Source organism: Garra rufa, chromosome 24 (assembly GCF_049309525.1).
Source record: "Garra rufa chromosome 24, GarRuf1.0, whole genome shotgun sequence".
Classification (NCBI taxonomy): domain Eukaryota; kingdom Metazoa; phylum Chordata; class Actinopteri; order Cypriniformes; family Cyprinidae; genus Garra; species Garra rufa.
Genome location: NC_133384.1, coordinates 28578184 through 28600451, shown reverse-complemented (window position 1 = coordinate 28600451; position 22268 = coordinate 28578184). Strand labels below are relative to the sequence as shown.

The following is a 22268-nucleotide window of genomic DNA, read 5'->3' as shown; positions in this document are numbered from 1 at the left end:
TTTTATTTTATTTTTTATCCATTAGTTGCTCAGTATGAGAAAGTGAAAGTAACTAGCATGCCGCAGATGATATAATTAAACATAAATAAATAACATTAAAAATGAAGTTGTCAGAAATAGATTTCAGATTTCAAATTCTACAAAAAAAAAAAAAAAAAAAAATTAAGATGTCAAAAATAGTTTTTAGATTTCAGGTACTACAAATAATAAAAAAAAGAAAAATAAATATAGAAGATGTCGAAAATAGATTTCAGATGTCAAATTCTACAAATAATAAAAAAGTAAAAAAAAAAATTATGTCAGAAATAGATTTCAGATTTCAAGTTCTACAAATAATTAAAAAAATGAAAAAAATAAATATAAAATATACCAAAAATAGATTTCAGATGTCAAATTTTACAAATAATAAAAAAATTAAAAAAGCTACTATGATGTCAAAAATAGATTTCAGATTTCAAATTCTACAAATAAAAAAAGTAAAAAAAAATTAAAATGTCAAAAATAGATTTCAGGTTCTACAAATAATAAAAAAAATGAAGATGTCAAAAGTAGTTTTCAGATTTCAAATTCTACAAATAATAAAAAATGAAAAAGAAATTAAGATGTCAAAATTATATTTCAGATTCCAGGTTCTACAAATAATTTAAAAAAATAAAGAAAATTAAGATGTCAAAAATAGTTTATAATCAAATTCTACAAATAATTAAAAAATAAATAGATAAAAATAAAAATGTAAGATGTCAAAAAATTGATTTCAGATTTCAAATTCTGCAAATAATAAAAAAAAAAATAAAAATAAAGATGTCAAAAATAAATTTCAGATTCTAAATTCTACAAATAATAATAATAATAAAAAAAAATTAAGATGTCAAAAATAGATTTCAGATATCAAATTCTACAAAAAATAAAAAAATAAAAAATGTCAAAATTAAGATGTCAAAAGTAGATTTCAGCTTTCAAATTTTTTCATTTTGTCTCATTTGTGTAATGTTTCATACTCTTAAGGAGGCACACCTGAGTAATGCTGCGATTAAACGATTAATCGTGATTAATCGTATCCAAAATAAAAATTTTATTATAAAAGTTATAATATATGTGTGTGTCCTGTGTATATTTATTATGTACTGTATATATAAATACACACATGCATGTATATATTTAAAAAAAAATTATGTTTATATATTAAATATATTTATATATTATTTAAATTATATGAATTTAAATATATACATGCAAAATATATACTGCATGTGTGTATATATGCATAATAAATATACACAGTACACACATATATATATAAGCAAAAACTTTAATCTTGAATGCGATTAATTGCGATTAATCGTTTGAGAGTAGTATCTGCTCAGCAAGTAAGCTCAAGCTTATTAAACTGTAAATCTGCGGGTATATCTAATTGACAAATAATTTTGTTACAGCTGCTTCTAGAAATAAAACTTTCGATACAGCTGTCGCTGATATAACAACAATTGATGGTTCTCCGTCCCAAAGTGCCAGTAATGCTCAAATCTTTCTCAGACGGTCTTCCAGGGAGACGTAGAAAATGCATTTCTCTTTCATCTACATTTTCCTTAAACAAATTTGATTTGTAAGTGGATCCTTAAGCACACCCGTCCAGCTCCCACCCCAATGCATTTAGTGCATTGACATTTTATCAGCACTCACGATGCCGCCCCACTATGGGTTGTTGCTCAGATAAGGGCCTAATAATGATTAAACTCATAACCCTGTTAGATCAAACAGATGGCAAGCAAAGGCCCAAATGAAATTACAGTGAGTGATTGCGTTTGTCTAGGCACCAGAGCGGCAATAATTGTCTCCGGGTTACCACGGCTACGAGGGCTCTGATCGTCCTTTGCTCCGTCCGGAGCTGCCGCGGGACGCTGGATATTATGAGGTCTCAGGTGACACGGGCGGTGTAATTTTGCATGAGTTCAAATTGAATAAATCAGACAACTTCCGGGTGCACGGGACAGCTGGGCGGTCGGAGCCTGCAGCGGACGGCGGTCTTACAATGAGGCAGAACGAGATTAACATGTTAAAACAGGGCTGTGGAGAAGCGTCCTGGACAGCTGGACCCGTCTGATGGAGAGGGATGTAGGGGCATTCGAGTGTGTGCCAGGCTTTGGCAATTCTCTGGCTGTCTGGACAATCATTGGCTGGTTTCCTCATTGCCTTGGCGAGCGTAAATAACCAGAGCGAGAAGAGTGGGCATGGAGATGGACTGCATGGGCTTTTGTGTCCTATCCCAGAAGAACATTTTAGTGCTCAGAAGATTCACTTTCATAGTTCAAGAAACATAATAGCTCAATTGTTTCAACTTTGTCTCAGGTGCGCCTCCTTAAGAGTATGAAACGTTACACAAATGAGACAAAAATGTTTTAACTTTGTCTCAGGTAGTGCTGGGCAATGATTAATCGCAATTAATCCCATCCAAAATATGTGTATGTACAAGAAATATAATTGCTAAATTGTTTTAACTTTGTCTCAGTATGAAACATTACACAACCCTGCTGAAAAAACAACTAAAACCAGCCTAGGCTGGTTGGCTGGACTTAGTTGGTTTAAGCTGGAAGTAGCTGGAATTAGCTGGTCTCCTAAGGCTGGTTTTAGCTAGTGGTCTCCCAGCCTGACCAGCTAAGACCAGCCTTACCAGCCTGGCCAGGCTGTGAAAGTGGCCAAAACCCCTCTAAAACCAGCCTGCTGACCAGCTAAAACCAGCCAACCAGCAGACAAAAAAAAATTGAATTTGAAATCTTCTTTTTCTTTTTTATTATTTTTTAGAACTTGCAACATGCAAGGCCTCTGGTATCAAAAAAAAAAAAAAAAAAAAAATATATATATATATATATATATATATATATATATATATTTTTTTTCCCATTATATCTATGTGATGATGGAAAAAACGTGATGGGGAAAAAATAATATTTTAATACCACAGACCTTGTCGTATGCTATTGCATTTGCAAATGCATGATAACATCTTCTCTCTTAATGTATTGCCTTCAATTTAATATTATCTAAAGGAATAATTCACCCAAAAATAAATATTTGCTGAAAATGTACTCACGCTTAGGCCATCCAAGATAAGTTTGGAGTCTTCATCAGAACAAATTTGGAGAATTTTAGCATTACATCATTTGCTCACCGACGTCTGCTCTGCAGTGAATGGGTGCCGTCAGAATGACAGCTTAAAAAGCGGACAAAAACATTGCAATAATCCATAAGCAAGACGTTAAGTGATGGACTGGAGTCTTGTGGATTATTGTGATGTTTTTATCAGCTGTTTGGACTCTCATTCTGAAGGCACCCATTCACTGCAGAGGATCCGTCGCATGCTATTTGCATTTGCATGTGCATGTTAACATCTACTATCTTAATGTATTACCTTAAATTTCATATCATTCAAAGGGATAATTCACCCAAAAATGAAAATTTGCTGAAAATTTACTCACCCTCAGGCCATCCTAGATGAGTTTGAAGTCTTCATCTAAACAAATTTGGAAAAATTTAGCATTACATCATTTGCTCACCAACTGATCCTCTGCGGTGAATGGGTGCCGTCAGATTGACAGTTTAAAAAGATGATAAAAACATTGCAATAATCCATAAGTAAGACATTAAGTGATGGACTGAGTTTGTGTGAATTATTGTGATGTTCAGCTGTTTCGACTCTTATTCTGAAGGCACCCATTCACTGCAGAGGATCCGTCGCATGCTATTTGCAACATCTTCTGTCTTAATGTATTATGTATTTTATATTTTTTAAAATAATAAAAATATTCTTAATTTTAAAAGAATATTTGCTCTGAAATGTGCTCACCCTTAGAGCATCCAATATGAGTTTGATTCTTCATCAGAACAAATTTGGAGAAATTAAGCATTACATCACTTGCTCATCAACTGATCCTATGCGGTGAATGGGTGCCGTCCTAATGAGAGTTTAAAAACCTGAAAAAAAAAACATCACAATAATCCATAAGCAAGACAATAAGTGAATTAAACAGTTATTATCAGCTGTTTGGACTCTCATTCTTACGGCACCCATTTACTTCTGAGGATCCATTGGTGAGCAAGTGATGTAATGCTACATTTCCCCACATTAGTTCTGATGAAGAAACAAACTCATTTACATCTCAGATTGCCTCAGGGTGAAAATTTTCAGCAAATTTTCATTTTTGGGTGAAAAAATTAATAAATAAAATGAAAAAAAAAAAAAATATTCTGTACATATTTTATAAACAGTCTATTGGATGCGTTATTTTTTTTTCCATCATTTTCCTTGTATTGCTCCTGTATTCTCCTCTGACTTTTTTCAGCTCTGATGAACTGTCTGCTGTAAATTTGTAGCGTGTCGTGTTAAGTACTAATTGTTACTGAATTATTGAGGAGGAGTTGCCCAGCTGAACGTAATGTAATTATCTGCTATGGTTTCAGGGTAAAGTCCTGGCAACTAAGGAGGTTGGCTTCTTTCCAAGCGATGCAGTGAAGCCTTGCCCATGTGTGAGTACAAATACCAGATTATATTATAATGCTAAAATGATTCTTTATTCTCTGCCAAACAAAAACAAAAATGATCAAGGCAAGGTAGACTTGTCCTTGTGTGCCTGTTGTTTTCAAATGGTTTAGGTATGCAAGCACCACTTCAGGGCTGTTTTTAAATGACAGATGCATTGTGGGTGATTGTGTGTTTGTTTACTGCAACACTGGTTTATCTTGTAAAAAGCATGTTATCACATTCTGTCCACATGCCCTGCAATTATTTGCAAGATGATTTACAAGCATAATTACGTACAAGACGTTTTAAGAAAATATATGCTGGGTTATCTTTATGAGTGCTTTTAGAAAACCAGTTGTGGTTGTAAAACGATACAGTAACTGGGGCAGATTGTAAAGATTGCTAATATGAGCTGTAGTGTCCTAGACTTGAGCTGCGAGTTAAAAATACTATTTGAAAATCAGGTTGAATGGAATTTCAAGAACAAAAGCGCATATGTGTGCTCTACTTTCTTTATTTAATTCTGTTTCCCAACCTTCTTATTTTTTCTAGGTACCCAAACCTGTTGACTACACTTCTCAGCTTTGGTACGATCTTTATTCTCACAACTAGACTAATCAAAGTTTTTTAATGTTTATTACCTACCCCTATGTCATCCAAGAAGTTCATGTCTTTAAGTTCACCATATGGGGAAAAATCTGGAATGTTTTCCTCAAAAACCTTAATTTCTTTTCGTCTGAAGAAAGAAAGACATGAACATCTTGGATGACATTGGGGATGACTAGGACATTTTTGTTCTGGGAGTGTGATCTACTATATTTTTAGGTTTCTCTATTTATAATTTTTTGTTTAAAAATAATCTGAGATATCATAATAATATAAATATTTTGATATTTTTTTTATCATGTGGACAAATCCCATTCTCTTTGATACATGTAATGCATGTGACATTTTGGGTGCAACCACAGGTCAGCACTATTGCCCTGTTAGATATTAATCTCATATATTGCCCATCAAGCCTTCACCTCTGACCTTTGACCTTTCATTTAGGTTCGCAGGCCCGATGGAGAGGCTGCAGGCAGAGGCAGCGCTACTCAACAAGAGGAGCAGCACATATCTGGTCCGTCACAGAAGCCGAGAGTTTACCGAATATGCCATCAGCATCAAGTGAGTTAAAACAGCACATCTAGTTATTTTACTCTATAATTTAGAAACAACAAATAATTAGTAAAAAGTCTCCACCCACAACAATATTATTAATTTAAAAATATACCGTTCAAGTCAAAAGTTTACATACACCTTGCAGAATCTGCAAAATGGTAATTATTTTAACAAAATAACAGATGCATGTCATATTTTTATTTAGTGACCTGAATGAGATATTTCACATAAAAGATGTTTACTTATGTGACCCTGGACCACAAAACTTAAGTAGGATGGGTATATTTGTAGCAATATCCAAAAGAACACTGTGTGGGTTAAAATGAGTTTATTTTATGCCAAAAATCATTAGGATATTGAGTAAAGATCATGTTCCATGAAGATATTTTGTAAATTTCCTACCATAAATATATCAAAACGTAATTTTTGATTAGTAATACACATTGCTAAGAACTTAATTTAAAGACAATTTTCTCAGTATTTACATTTTTTTGCACCCTCAGATTCCAGATTTTCAAATAGTTGTATCTCAGCCAAATATTGTTCTTTCATAACAAACCATACATCAATGGAAAATATTATTTATTCTGCATTCAGGTATAAATCTGCTGATGTATAAAAAAAACAATTACCCTTATAAGTGGTTTTGTGGTCCAGATTTATAAAAAAAATTAAAAATGTATAAAACTGATAAAAATGGCACTTGATTCTTGATACAGTTTTGTAACCTGGATGATCCACAGCAGTGTTGGGTATTTTTTTTGTTTAGTGATAGTTGTTCATGGACCCCTTGTTTGTCCTGAACAGTTAACTGCCTGCTGTTCTTCAGAAAAGTCCTTCAGGTCCCACAAATTCTTTGGTTTTTTTTTGGCATTTTTGTCTATTTTAACCGTTTCCAACAATGACTGTATGATTTTGAGATCCATCTTTTCACACTGAGGACAACTGAGGGACTCATATACAACTATTACACAAGGTTCGAACGATCACTGATGCTTCAGAAAGAAACACGATGCATTAAGAGCCTGTGGGTGAAAACTTTTGAACAGAATGAGTATATGTACATTTTTCTTATTTTTTCTTTATTTTTCTTTATCTTATTTTTTATTTAGTACTGCCTTTCAGAAGCTTACAAAATAAGTTCAATTCTCGGCTCTTAATGCATCGTTTTTTTTCCTGTTAATGCACTGACATTGTGTTCGAGCGCAAGGCCAAAAGACAAAAGCTGCCCCGTGAGATGGCATTTTTTTCAGCGAATTCTTGTTTTTAGTTGGTCCTGTGTGCTTTTTTCTCTAAAAAATGTGAGCTCGTAACTTTTAATCCAAGGACTAATGGATACGCCCCACCCCTCGCTATCGACCCCTTCTCCCTGCATGAAGAGCTCTTTGCCCCATGCATTACTATGGCAGCTTCCCATAGGGGATAGGCAGCATCGATCGCAATGATCACCAGAAAATTACTCTCATCATTTATTCATGGCCCACAGGTACAACAACGACGTGAAACACATCAAGATCTTAACAAAGGAGGGATTGTTCCACATTGCGGAAAACAGGAAGTTCAGAAGCATTTTAGTAAGTCCAACTTTTATTAAAGCGTCTTTATCATATAGAGTGAAAAGTAAATGTTACGCTCCTGTTTTTAAGGTTGGCACAATAAGGATAAATGTTTGCATTATAGCGGCTTATTACGTTTGGAATCTCTTTGTATCATTTCTGCAATCCCTTTTGTTTTGTCATCTGTTTGCTTTCTAAAGGGCATTAGGAAATCACGCTGCTTAATGTCTCTATTCAGTAGAAAAATCAAATGTCTTTTGTCAGCTTCTTTTTTAGAGCGCTTTTAGATTCGATCTGGCAAATGCCAGTTAAATAACATTATTGGATTGCGAATGCTGGAGTCATATTGAATCCGTTGGTATATTTATTTTTTATTCTCCCTTTTAATGGCTGTAGATATTTACCCTTTTATGCGAGCTGACATCACGTCGAGCGTATGTGTGTGTTTAATGCAGGAGCTGATCGAGTATTACAAACATCACTCTCTGCGGGAAGGATTCAGGACACTTGATACCACGCTGCAGTTCGCCTACCGAGAGCCGGAGAATGGAGCCAACAGTACGTACTGTGCACAGACGCCCATGCTAACAAAAACACAGATTGCTAGTTTCAGATTCACGCAAACAACCCAGGAACGTACGCTTGTTCTATTTAACACAAAAGCCTCGGGATGTTTGTTAAATCTTCTTTGGAGTGTAAACAGTGATTCATGATGATCTTGATTTTGTGTTCAATAGTTCAAAACATTTGACGTTGTTGGGATGGACAGTAGCTATGGTCACCAGGGCGGTTGCTATGGCAGCAGTGTTTGCTCATTGGAAGTCTATGAGCTCTTTGATGCGCATTTGAGACAAAAATTGTCACACGTGTTCTCAGGTGTCTTGATGTTTGGGAATATGATTTCTCTTAGTGTTTTTTTCGAAACCGGAAGGTATATTTTCAAACTGTGTTATATATGAGTATACAGCCTAAAACATAATTTAATGTAGGTTTTTTTTTTTTCATTTCCATTTATGTAAATATATATAGTTTGAAGATTTGGGATCAGTAAGATTTTTTTTTAAAGAAATCGATACTTTTATTTAGAAAGAATGCATTTAATTCATCAAAAGTAAAGGTAAATTATTGCAAAGTCTGTTTCAGATTTCTGTAATTTCGAATTTTGAATATTTTATTCATCAAAAAATGTAGCCTTTGCCATCCACAGGAAAAATTACAATTATATATATAAAAAAAAAAGTATGTATATATATATATATATATATATATATATATATTATAATATTGTAATAATATTTCACAATATTACTATTTAATTTTATTTTTGTTCAAATAAATGAAAATTCTTACTGAACTTTTGAACATAATGATTTATGTAATAATTTATAAAATATTTATTTATTTTAATTTCTTATATGAATTACTAGAATTTCTTATGTGTTTTAGTGAACTATAAATCAAGTATATATATTTATCTTTTCGTCAAATAATCCTTCATAAAAAATATAATTGCCACCACAGCAATAATTCAAATTATATATAAGAATAAAATAAAACTTGTTTATTATTGTAATAATATTTTACAATATTACCATTTTTTCCCTGTGTTTTTGAATAAATAATTGAAAATTCTTACTGACTCTTACTAAACTTTTGAACAGTTATTATTGATATAATTATTTTTATTTGCATTATTTTAGTTTCTTATATGAATTATTTTAATCTATTTTAGTGAATTGTAAATGAAATATATATATATATATATATATATATATATATATATATATATAGAGAGAGAGAGAGAGAGAGAGAGAGAGAGAGAGAGAGAGAGAGAGAGAGAGAGAATATAATAAAGTTTTTCAATTGTAGTAATATTTTACAATATTTTTGATCAAATAAATAAATAAATGGCTCTTACTGAAACTTTGAACATAATTATTTTTATTTATTTGGGTTGTTTTAATTTCTTTTAATTTCTGAATTATGTTAATTTGAATTTATTTTAGTGAATTATAAATTAAATATATTTTTCTATTCATCAAATAATAATTTATCAAAAACATTAGCATTGCCATCACAGGAATAATTCACTTTTTTTTTATTATATATATATTTTTAAATTGTAATAATATTTCACAATATTACCATTTTTAATGCATTTTTAATCAAATAAGTGAAAATTCTTACAGAAATTTTGAACAGTAGTATGCATATTTATTTATATTTTTATTTTTTGCATTATTAATTTTTAGTGAATAATAAATTAAATATATATTTATATTCATCAAATAATCATTTATCAAATAAATGTATCATTGCCATCTCAGTAATAATTACCATTTTATACAAGAATAGATTAATTTTTCATTTTGTAATATTTCATAATATTACCATTAACTTATACAGTAGTATAATTATTTATATATTAATTTGTATTTATTTGCATTTTAATTTCTTCTATACATTTTTTGAATTTAAATTGATTTGACTGAATTATGAATGATATATAGCACAAATAAAAAGCATGCATTCATGCTGGATTCACATGCTTGCAGTGTTCAAGTCAGGATTTGCATTTCTGGTCGAACACATTTTAGAGACCTTCTGTCTATTCACGGCTTTGTGATTTTGAAAACACCTTAGACATCTGTGTTGTTTTCCAGCTGTGTTAGAGGAACGAGTTAAAAACCTCAAACGTGGGCTATTAGTAAACCCTGAACTACTGAGCTGTGCTTACAGCCTGATCTGAGAGTTTATGGCACATTGCAATCAGCGCTTAGATGAGATTTTATTGTAGCTCCATATGTCACAGCGAGGGTCTCGTCGCAATTGGGAAATGCCGGCAGATTGAGAAGCTGGGGGGACGTCACTCAAACACCTCAATGCTTTAACAACAACTCAGTCCAAAGAATGATCTACAAGCATGCAATGCTGCTGTTTTTCTCCTCTCACCCCCAAGGTCCATTCCCATGCAGCACAGCTTCTTTTTGCTCTTTTTACATCTCAGCTTCAGCTCATGTGGGAATAAATGCAAATTCAATGCAATTGTTTTTAAGACGGCCACCAGAGGCACACAAGTCTTTCAGGTAAACCTCTACACGAGGTAACTGGTAACTTAAACCTGCATAGGCAGCATGCAGCAAGAAAAAAAAAAAAAACGGAAATAGTACAGTGTGACCTCCATTGTTCTTGTCAGACACAGAAATAATCGTGGCTTTAATTCGCAGGTGAAGGGAGAACAAATTGCCTGATGGTTGCCCCTTCCTTCCTCATATTTATTTATATCCTGGAAGCGCTGGAGATGCTGTCAGCTAGGATGCGTTTCTACTTATATTCCATCGAATGTGAAGCGAGGCACGCGGGTTGGACGGCAAATCCATAACCCTGAATATTTACGTTATGGATAACGACGTGGAGGTTTGAGCCGTCGCAGAGTTTGCAAAAATAGTGGGCGGACGGGAGTTTGGCTTTCCTAGAGTGACGTGGGTGGAATCTCAAATGCCCGTCAGCGGCTCGGACATCACAGGTTGGATAGTGGTCGGAGACAAGGCCTTTTGGAGACGCACAGCATGTGCTCCTGCATAAATTCATGAGCTCGGTTAGCCTCGGCTAGGGCTGTCCCTTCAAAACTTTGAACAGATGTTTAAGAAAGACATGAGATGCTTCTGAACCCAGTCAGAGTTGAACAGACAAGAGAGAGGGAGAAGTTAAAGAGGAAGTTGAGAATGTATTTCTTTTTAAAATCAATAATGGACTTATTTTATATTCTTAATCTGTTTTTATATCTTACTGTGAATGTTCCATAGTCCACATTGTTTCAAAGAAAAAAAACTAAACTGTCTTAAATGATTTTTTAAAGGATTAGTTCACTTCCAGAACACAAATTTAAAGAGAATTTACTCAGTTCCTTGTCATCCAAGATTTTCATGTCTTTCTTTCTTCAGTCGTAAAGAAATTACGTTTTTTTTTCAGGAAAACATTTCAGGATTTCTCTCCATATAGTGGACTTCTATGGTGCCAAAGGATCAAAGGATCCCAGCCAAGGAAGATGGGTCTTATCTAGCAAAACCATTGTTTTTATTCTAATAAATTTACAATTTTTCTATTTTATTGAACTCAAATGTTCAACGTGTCTAGTTCTGCATGTATTCCAGTTCAAGACAGTTAGGGTATGTTGAAATCATACATCGCTGTTTTACCATTTTTTTGTAAAAGGTGTTTGATCTTCTTTGGATGTTCACTTTGTAATCACTGGGTTGGTACTTCTGCAGTGATGTAGGGTGATTTTGAAGTTGGAGGAGAAAATAAGATCAAAGTTTTTCGCCATACCCTAACTGGCTTGAACCGGAATACAACCGGAGTTCATGCAGCGCCAGAAAAAATTAGCATTTGAGGTTAAAATGTATATAAATTGTCAATTTTCTCAGAAAATAACCATTCGTTTCACTAGATAAGACCCTTCATCCTCGACTTGGGATCATTTAGAGCACATTGAAGCTGCATTTAAACTGCATTTTGGACGTTCAAACTCGTGGGCACCATCGAATTCTATTATATGGAGAGAAATCCTGAAATGTTTTCCTCAACAAAAAAAAAATTCTTTACGACTGACGAAAAGAAAGGCATGAACATCTTGGATGACAAGGAGGTGAGTACATTATCTGTACATTTCTGTTCTGGAAGTGAACTTCCTTTAATTCATACTTTCTATGCTATTTTTTTTATTTATCACTAGTTTATTTTGGGGTAGTTCACTCTTAAATGAAAATTCGTTCATTAATTATTCACCCTCATGTCGGTCCAAACTCGTAAGACCTTCATTCAAGTTATTTGAAGCACTTCAAATTAAAACATTTCAATGAAATCTGGCGCTTTCTGACCTTGCATAGACAGCAATGTAACTGAAATGTTCCCAGACCCAGAAACATAGTAAGAACTTAAAATAGTCCATGTGATATCAGTGGTTTAGCTGTAATTTAATAAAGCTAGAAAACAAAAAAAACTTTATTCAACATTATTTTCTTCTGTGTCTCCTGCCATTAACGAAATGAGGGTGAGTGATTAATAACAGAATTATTTTTTGGCTAAACTATGCTTTTAAATAAATAACTGAGGAACGTTTTTATGTTTAAGTTAGACAAACCGCAAACATTCAGATTCATAAAAAGCAGGCCAGGAACAAAATGGTTGAGTCTGATGCTCCATACGCACTCCCAATCATCAGATTGTTCAATGTTCATTGACGTGTTGTTAGTTACACTGTGTACCATATTGCTTTGGCTGGCTTCGAACATATTGTGTTGCTGACACGCTGGGGGTCCGTGACGCTCTGGGCCGAGTCGGTCAGATGGAGCATCAGATGGTGAGGGGAACTCGCTTCACTGCCACAGTTGAGCACAGACACTCCTGGAGTTTTAGTGAACACAAAACCTTACCGATAACTCTCGGCGGAGCGGGACATGAATAGAAATATTTCAGAACTGACATTCTGTCCTACTGTCTAAAACAGGTGGGAATCACTTAGGCTACATTGACAATGTCATTTCAGATCTGTATATTTCTGTATCTGTGTTTAAATCTAATTGCGACACTGAACCACAGAATACAAGATGAATAAATAAGCTTTCAATTGATGTATGTTTTGTTAGGATATAACTATATTTGTTCGAGATACAGCTATTTGAATATCTGGAATCTGAGGGTGGAAAAAAATATAAATATTGAGAAAATCACCTTTAAAGTTGTCCAAAAGAAGTTCTTCCTAATGACTTTTGCCATAAAAACATCTATAATTTTGATCCATGCAATGTATTTTTGGCTATTGCTACAAATAAACCCATGCAGCTTAAGACTGGTTTTGTCATCCAGGGTCACAATTTGTGTGTCCCATGGTGCTCTTTCGTTTTCTGGGATGTCTGTTGTGGTTTTTTATGGCTGTGATGGTGTGTTGGTATGCCTACGCCCTAAAAAAACAATAACAGCATCATAACAATACAGATGTTGTCTTACAGCATGACAATGTGTAGTCACCACGCTGCAGTGCTATGTTTTATGAGGCAGCAGCACAAATGTAGAAGCTAGTCACACTGTCAGTGCAAATCTGATTATTTCTGTTTCCGATTGGAATTTGATCTAAATAATTGAATGTCTTCATTGTGTATCCCATGTGCTTAGATCAGATTTGTGTGTACCGTGGCATCCCTTTATTACCTTATTGCTGCCGTCTCCACCAGTCTAAAAATTCAAAGAGGTTTCATGTTATTTTTTGTTAATAGAGTAAAAATAGAGAGTTTGGGAAAAAATGGAGATCTCGAAAAAAATAAATAAAACAATTTGAATGAAAGGTCCAATGACTCACTCATAAAGACTTCACTTGCTTTGTGACTGGATGAATCATCATTTTTGAGTGAATCTCTTGAATGAATACTTCAGTGACTCAATCATACAGACTTTATTACTGGATGAATGATTTAATGACAGTTTCATTTTTAACAGTCACACAATTGCATTTTTAACAGACACTAGTCTCCACCTACTGGCGTAATCTGTATTTTGATACATTAAAGGGATTACTCCATGATTTACTCACCCTCAAACCATCCTAGGTGCATATGACTTTCTTCTTTAACATGAATACAATCAGAGTTAAATTTAAAAAAGAAAATCCTGACTCTTTCAAAATTTATAATGGCAGTGAATGGGTGTTGAGATTTTGAAGTCCAATAAAGTGCATCCATCCATCACAAAAAGTGCTCCACATGGCTCCTCTAGCTTCACTAACTGTCATACTCACGTTCATGATATAGTGGTGTCCCAGCAGATGGCGTAGGACGTAGATGTAGCGTAAGAATATGCTAGTCTTGCGAGAACCATCTTTTGTTTACAGCAAAGGAAAATCAGTCTCCTCTTGGCTTTTAACGAAAATCTCTGACTTTTTCCTTTACAAATCCTTGTTTTGTACTTCTAATTTGTGATCGGTGTTTTGTTTTGCTCGCCTACGTCCTACATCATGCGCTGGAACACCACTTTCTCGTGGCTTTAATGAGGCTTTAATAAATATGGATATTTTTCTTACACAAACGCACTGATTTGCTTCAGAAGGCATTTATTAGTCCCCTGGAGCTGTGTGGAGTACTATTTTTGATGGATGGATGTACGTTATTGGACTTCAAAATCTCAACACCCATTCACTGCGAATATAAAACTCGGAAGAGCCAGGACATTTTTAAATACAACTTAGATTGTATTTGTCTGAAAGAAGCAAGTCATTTCACATCATGGGGTAATTTTCATAAACCTTTTTATAAACCTTCATTGCAGTAATTCTGAGATCATTTGAATGCTCGTAGCACAGATCTTTTAACGATTAAACATGCAGCTTTATCTTCAAATTTGCTAAATATGATCAGATTTGAACTGACAGTTTGAACAAGGCGAAGGCAAGTCTTGATGCAAGAAGTTAGCATTTGTTTACAATCTGCTTTGTTTGCTTGCAAATGTTGCGTTTGACTTACATGCTTTTCCCTTTGCTTTTCTTCTCTTTACCCTTACCGCACCCCTACCTCACCCCGCCTCGCCCCACCACGCACATGCCTCTGCCCACCTCAGCCCCGCTGCTCTGCGGGCTATCTTTTCTAACTCCCGCCGGCTACAGCTTTGTCCCCCCCTCTACCGCCCCATTCTGGTCAGGTACAGGTACACCTTTTCTTCTCCATTGGTGTGGTTTTGTCAAGGTCGCAGGAGATCTGAGGCTGCCATGTTTACACACCACCTCCTGCGTTTAACCCCGCCTCCCATCTCATTGTGCGTGTCTGTTTATAGATCATCTCACAGCCGCTATCATCTTCTCTAACGCATAGCCGCATGCACCATATGTCCTTTGTCAGCCGCACAACACTGACTGACTGACTATATGACTCATCATTATCTCATTTCAGGCAGTTAGCTTATTAGATCCGTCATTACGGGCGGTTTTTGTCAAGGGAGCCGTGATGAAAAGGAAGGAGTCGGGCTAACTTTGTGACATTTCTCTCGCTCTCCCTCCTTTACAAACTTCTCGCTTTGAGCATGACGGCAGCTAACTGGCAGCCAGTTCTCTGTCTGTACAAGTCTTGCTCGCTTTAAAACAGCTGAAGAGAAAGCATCCTGGCACCGAGGCGGATCTCATCAACACACGTCTGGCTGAAGGCCTAGCTTCTCTGGCTGCCGTTCACAAAGTCCTCAGAGCCTCTGAAGTCCGATAAAACAAAGGCTCATTTGAATCCGCCACCACGTATTTCCCTCGGCCCACCGCATTTAGAAAGAACCGCCAAACGCGTCCAACAAAACGTCAGCGAGCTGCTAGAAGGAGCACGATGTGTTTTTGAGGGAAAAGTCGTCTGAAATGTAATTAACCCAGCGGATTATGCTGTTGACACATCTCGAGACATAATCAAAACAGCCACTTCAGCTGTGATTGGACCCGTCCCAGATTCACGAGAATCATTTATTTAGAGTGGATGTGCTAAGGCAGGCAAACACATGAAGGAGTGCAGTGATTACAAGAGTCCTTAGGGAGACTGTACAGCCTGACTCCGCTGCATCCATCCTCTCTTTGTTTGTCTGGTTGATTTTGTCTGATTCTCATTTTCCTGTCATGTTGGCTGCTAAATGTTCACTCTTTTTTCTTGTCTCTACAGTGTTCACTCCTAAGGTGATGGGTGTGGCGATCGCCCGCTACGACTTCAGCTCTCGGGACACACGGGAACTGTCTCTGCAGGAAGGCGATGTGGTGAAGATCTACAGCAAAACTGGAGCCAATGGCTGGTGGAGGGGTGAAGTCAATGGACGGGTAAGTGTGTTTCTAGATTTAATAGAATGCATACTAGCTTACTGCATACTACGTATTATAAACTGCTTAAAAAGTATGTACAGGGTTTGTACAAGGTGCTTAAAGTGCTTTAAGTATTTGATTTTTTGAAATTTAAGGCCTGGAAAACCCTTGAAAATAGTAGGGCTGCCCCCTAATAATCGACTAACCATTAGTCAACGAGAAGAAGCTTGGTTGACCAAAATTGTATTACGCTATGTGGTAATATAGCACACCTGGCAGAACGTCCAAACGCTCACATATCATTCATCGACCTCAAATATGGCTTTTCATCTAAAAGGGAGCTCAATCTAATAGATGGAGGCAGCGGTGTGATCACTTGCTCTTAAAATACTCTGTCATTTTTGGTCATACAGATAAAAGTACATCTTTCAAATCTGTAAAGACTGCACTCAGAATAACAACGAAACGTTGCGCTTTTGTAAAATAATGAAAGCAAACAGGTTGCGCTTTCTGCCATCTCAGTCTCTGTGAACTTGAGCACAAAACTTTGAAACTCTTCTTTTCGTAAGTGCGTTTCTAGATTTAATAGAATGCATACTAGCTCACTGCATACTACGTATTATAAACTGCTTAAATAGTATGTACAGGGTTCGTACAAGGTGCTTAAAGTGCTTGACGTCCAAACGCTCACATATTATTTATCGACCTCAAATATGGCTTTTCATTTAAAAGACATATGTAGTAGCAACTTCACATGGGAGCTCAATTTAATAGATGAAGGTGGCGGTGTGGTCACTTGCTCTTAAAATCCTCAGTCTCGGTGAACTTGAGCACTAAACTTCAAAACTCTATGTATACTTGCCTTACAGGCATGAAAAATATATCTATAGAGAGCAAAATGTCTACTTAAAAAAATAAATGTATCAATCAATTGTTAATTGTTGTTTAATAAGCACATATCTTTTCACACAAAATTCACACAATTCAAAAAACATCACACCTTTTTTGCTTATTTCAGTTAATGTCAAAACTAGCAAGCTAAGCCAGTAGTAGTACTGACAAAGTTGTGGAAACATGGCTGAACATGCGAAAAGAGGAATAGATGAACTAAATCAAGAGTGAGTCATTTATGCCGGAACTGCTCCGATTGTTTTTAAACTTGTGACTTTGATCATTCATTTCAAGCAATTCACCAGCAACAACCAGATCGAATTAAAAATCATTTTAGAATTTCGACATCACTTGTAATTATTTATAAAATACATGTAGTGATGGGTGATATGGAGATTTTCAAATGTAAACCATTCCGTTGCAGTTTATTTTTGGCATTTTTTATTAATAATTTTTTATTTATGATTTTAGAACTTGAAAGACATTGTGAGATTTCTGATTGAAGTCCTTGAAAATCAAAAAATTAGTACACGAAAAGTCCTTGGAAGTCCTGGACCTTTCATTTTACAGTACCTGTACGAACCCTTTTTGGACAATTATGGCAACAAATTATCTTCACCTATAAAAAAAATGCATTACTTTTTGCATGTGTAATTAAATAAAAAATAAAATAATAAATAAATAAATCTAAAAACTAAATATAAAAAAACACATTTACATATTCAGTAATTTAATACACTAACATTAATTATGTATTATTAAAATAATTTAATACTTGTATTCAGCAAGGATGAATTAAATTGATCAAAGTGACAGTAAAGTCATTTTATAATGTCACAAAATATGTTTATTTAAAATCAATTCTGAAACTTTTTATTTATTAAAGTGATCAAGCTATTTATTATCACAGTTTCCACAAAAATATTAAGCAGCACAACTGTTTTTAACATGGCTAATAACAAGAAATGTTACTCGAACACCAAATCAGAATATTCTGAATCGAATGATTACTGATGGATCGTGTGACACTGAAGACTATAGTAATGATGCTGAAAATTCAGCTTTGCATCACAAAAATAAATTAGATTATGAAATATATTAAAATAGAAAAATATTTTTTTGAATTGTATATTTAATAATATTACAGCTTAGTATTTTAATTAAATAAATGCAGCCTTGGTGAGCATAAGAGACTGCTTTAAAAAAATACCAAAAATCATACCAGTCAAAGGGAATGCATTGCATTATGAAATAAAATATTTCACATTTTGGTACATCTAGTTAATTTCTAAATATAATTTGCATTACAATAGAAGTTCAATAGATATTTAATGTTTAGTAAACTTATATTTCAATGATTTAATTTATGTATTTAAATATTTAAAAGCAATATAATATATAATAATGTCTATTTTAAAATCGAAAGTGCTTTCAGTGCACAGTCACCGAGCACCTACTTTAATAAATGTGAAAGTGCTGTCTGTTTATACTCTCTGTTCATAACACGCTTCTCTTCGCTGATCTGAGATGACACACGTCCTGCTAAGAATGACAGAAAACTGAAACGGCACAGAAAATGTGGCATCGCTATCGAATTAAGCAGCATTATTTCATACTGAGCCCGAAAGCTTATTTGTACTTAAAGCGCATCGAACTGTCAAATGTTTTTTTGAGCCTCTTGAGCCGTCTTATAATGGTTTCATCAGGGAGGCTGTAAGTGTAATTTAGTGAATAAAACGTTCAGGGCTGTTTTATGGATGCCAGTAATAGATTTTGGGATCAGTGCTTTGAACAGTTCCCCTGAATCCTTCTCAAATGGACACAACTGCCTTTGTATCTTTTGTACTCATGTGTTGCACTTGTGTACTGTATGTGAGTGAGGTGTGACACGATAAATTTTGTCCTAACCAGCTGTGATTGTCAACAGTATGAAATGATGTTTTGATGGATGCTTGGTTTCTATTTTTGTTGCATAGTGATGGACAGTCCAATCTAAATTAAAATCACATTGGTCCAAATTCTAGTTCCACAAAGATATAGTATTTTCAATCTCAAATTGCAAGGCTCAACAATAAGAATGGACCATTGATCTTGTACATCTATTTTTATACCTTGCAAATGTAAATGTTTGGTTCTTATGATGTACAGTGTTCTACATTGTTTTTGCAAATTATGCAGAATTTATATTATATATTGCAATATTGTTACCAATATAAAATGTATCCAGCTTACTAGGATTTTGTTGAATTTGCAAAATGACTTGTTATAGTCTTGGAAGTGCCTTTAAGAAGGTTCAGTATTTTTTGCATCCATTCGCGCATTCGTGTTTATGAATTTATGAAGCTCCATGAAAGCTATATAAAGCTATATAGGTGTCATGTTTTTCCTCCATTTTTTCTTTTTGGGAAGAAGAAAAATGTTAAGGAATAATTTACTGAAAAATAATAATAATAGTAATACTTAAACAATATCATAATAATAATAATAATAATATTAATAATAATAATTTTAACAATAATTGAACAATAACAATGATGAATAATAAATAATAAAATAATAATAAAAAAGTAGTAATTTATTTGTTTTATTAATTATTAGATACGATTTAAATAAACATATCAATATCACTTTATTAGTAGTAATATTGATTTTAGCAAGTAATATTATTTAATATTATGTATTAATATATTATGTAATATTTAAAATTTTATACCGGTAAAAACTGAACCCATATTTTATTTCTGTTCACTGAAATTATTGTAAAAAATAGATTTAATAATAATAATAATAATAATAGAATTTAATTTAGAAATTATAACAATAAATAAATAATAAAATAATAATAATTTAATGTTTTATTAATAATTAAAAAATATATTAAATATGATTTTATTAATAATATTGATTTTACCAAGTAATATTATTTAATATATTTTTTAATGATTACCAGTAAAAACTGAATCCATCTTTTATTGATATTTACTGAGAATTATCTTTTAAAAATAGATTTAATAATAATTTGAATAATAATAATAAATTAATGAATTATTATATATGATTTAAATTAACATATCAATATCACTTTATTAGTAGTAATATTGCTTTTAGCAAGTAATATTACTTAATATTATGTAATATTATTATGTATTAATCTATTATGTAATATTTAAAAATTATTACCAGTAAATAATGTAAATGTAAAATTGTAATAATAATTGTTAAATATTTTAAAACAATTATTAGATAGGATTTTTATTAATAATATTGCTTTTTTTGCCAGTAATATTATTTCATATTTTTAGTATCAGTAAGAACTGAACCCATATTTTATTTATATTCACTGAGAATTATCTTTAAAAAAAGATTTAATAATAATAATCATCATCAATTAAAAAAGCTAACAATAATTATTTAATGGAAAAATTTAATTTACAAATCATCATCATTTATTTTTTTTTAACAATGATTAAATAATAAATAAAATAATATTAATTTAACATTTGTAATTAAATTTAAAAAAATAAATTATTAGACATGATTTAAGAAAACAGAAATATCACTTTATTATTGATAATAGAATAAAGATTATTTAATTTTAATTTAATAAAAAATATATATTTTTATTATTTTTTATATATTTATTATTATTATTATTATTTTCCCGTATTTTATTTCTATTCACTGAAAAAGATCTTTAAAAAAATTATGTAATAATATATATATATATATATATATATATATATATATATATATATATAATTAAACATTTTAACAATAATTATATAAGTAATAAAATAATAATTTTAAAATGTTATAATTTTAAAATAAATACAAAAAATAAATTATGTGATTTAAATAAACATATTAATACCACTTTATTTTATTTTATTGCTATCAGTAAAAACTAATAATATATATATGTATATAAAAATGGTTTCAATTGGCTGCATTGTTCTGCATTTTTATTTAACAGACTTCACTCTTAAAATTTCTTACATAATGGTCAAACAAGTCCACAAAGTAGCATGACAGAAATCTGTGAAGCTTGTTTGTTTTCTCTCCACAGTGAAATCTCATTGTCTCAAAAATTTTCACACCCCAAAGTTTTGCGTCACACCAATTTCAACCACAGTAGACCATAAAAGGAACAACGCTTAGCTGTTGCTTCACAGGAAGCAACAAACACCATTCCTTTTGCTCCATCTTCCTCTCTCTCTCCCTCCCCGATTTGGCCGTTGAAAGAAAAACAGCTCTGTCATACTTTCCTGCTGGATATTATTGCTCAGGCCCATGTGCAGCCACTGGAAGGGCTTAAACAATCCCTCTCCGACCCTCCTCCCCTCCTCTTGCGGCAGGCGCATCCTCAAGGTTATCCAGGCAATGAAGTGACGCAAATCCTCTGTAATACCCCCCGCAACCTTCTCCTCTAATCACTCATTCCTTCTGTTCTGTCTCATCCACAGGTGGGCTGGTTCCCCTCCACGTACGTAGAAGAAGGCGAAGAGTGAACGGCTCAGTGACCGCGCACAAGAGAAAGGAAACGGAGGGAAAAAGACTGGTGGCCGGTGCTCCCGTTCTCTCTGTGTCTTGTTTGTCTATCCTGGAGGACGTGCGTGGGGTTTGATGGATGAAGGACTGTCTCTCAGGGAGCAGATTATCAAACACAACCCCGGGCCGCATCTTAAAAAGACCCTTCCGGCCGCCTGGATGGAGCGTCGCCGGAGAATCCGGGCCTGAGATGGAGCGCACGGAATCAGACTGAGGTTACGCCGTGAGCTATTTCAGTGTTGTCTGCTCATGGGGAAACATGTTTGTCCTGACCTTGCCTGAGTCCTCCTTACCTGCACTATTATTGATGACGCCCCCCTCCCCGTGTCTGCGCTGCCCCGGAGGTGTTCTCACACACGGCCCACGATCCCACCCAGCTATTCATCTCCGATTAAGATCACAGCTTCCTGCCATGTAGGCTGCGGTAATTGATTGCTGTCTCTTCCCTGTTTCTATCCTGCGAAATCTCGCTTATTTTCAGATTTCCACTTAAAAGGAAGGACCGCTTGTTTTGTGCGTCGCGCGCTTATCTCCTGAGATATATTGTGGGCTTGTCACGCCCTGTTTATCTGATTTGCACGCTACCGCATCGTCGGGGAGATGCGCAGCGAGACGTTGACAGGAAACAAAAGGGATCGCGGTGACAGGCCTGTAAACAGCTTTTTCAGCAGGGGCCCACGGCCCCGAAAGCATCGTGTCACCCTATCCAGAAGGGATTCTGATAGATAGCGCAGGCAATGCCTTCTTGAACAACTAATGAGGGGGATTTATACTCATTTGCTAG

General features: G+C 34.0%; 1 protein-coding gene across 1 annotated transcript in view; it reads left to right on the top strand.

The window, feature by feature from the left end:
• Positions 1 to 22262, top strand: part of LOC141300268 (guanine nucleotide exchange factor VAV3) — a 67729-nt gene extending 45467 nt beyond the window's left edge. The window contains exons 18-24 of the mRNA XM_073830589.1: positions 4456 to 4521; positions 5069 to 5103; positions 5567 to 5683; positions 7164 to 7251; positions 7689 to 7791; positions 15912 to 16063; positions 21400 to 22262. Of these exons, the coding sequence (XP_073686690.1) occupies positions 4456 to 4521; positions 5069 to 5103; positions 5567 to 5683; positions 7164 to 7251; positions 7689 to 7791; positions 15912 to 16063; positions 21400 to 21444 (606 nt within the window). The 3' untranslated portion in view covers positions 21445 to 22262. The remainder of the gene's footprint in view (positions 1 to 4455; positions 4522 to 5068; positions 5104 to 5566; positions 5684 to 7163; positions 7252 to 7688; positions 7792 to 15911; positions 16064 to 21399) is intronic.
• Positions 22263 to 22268: the final 6 nt, after the last annotated feature.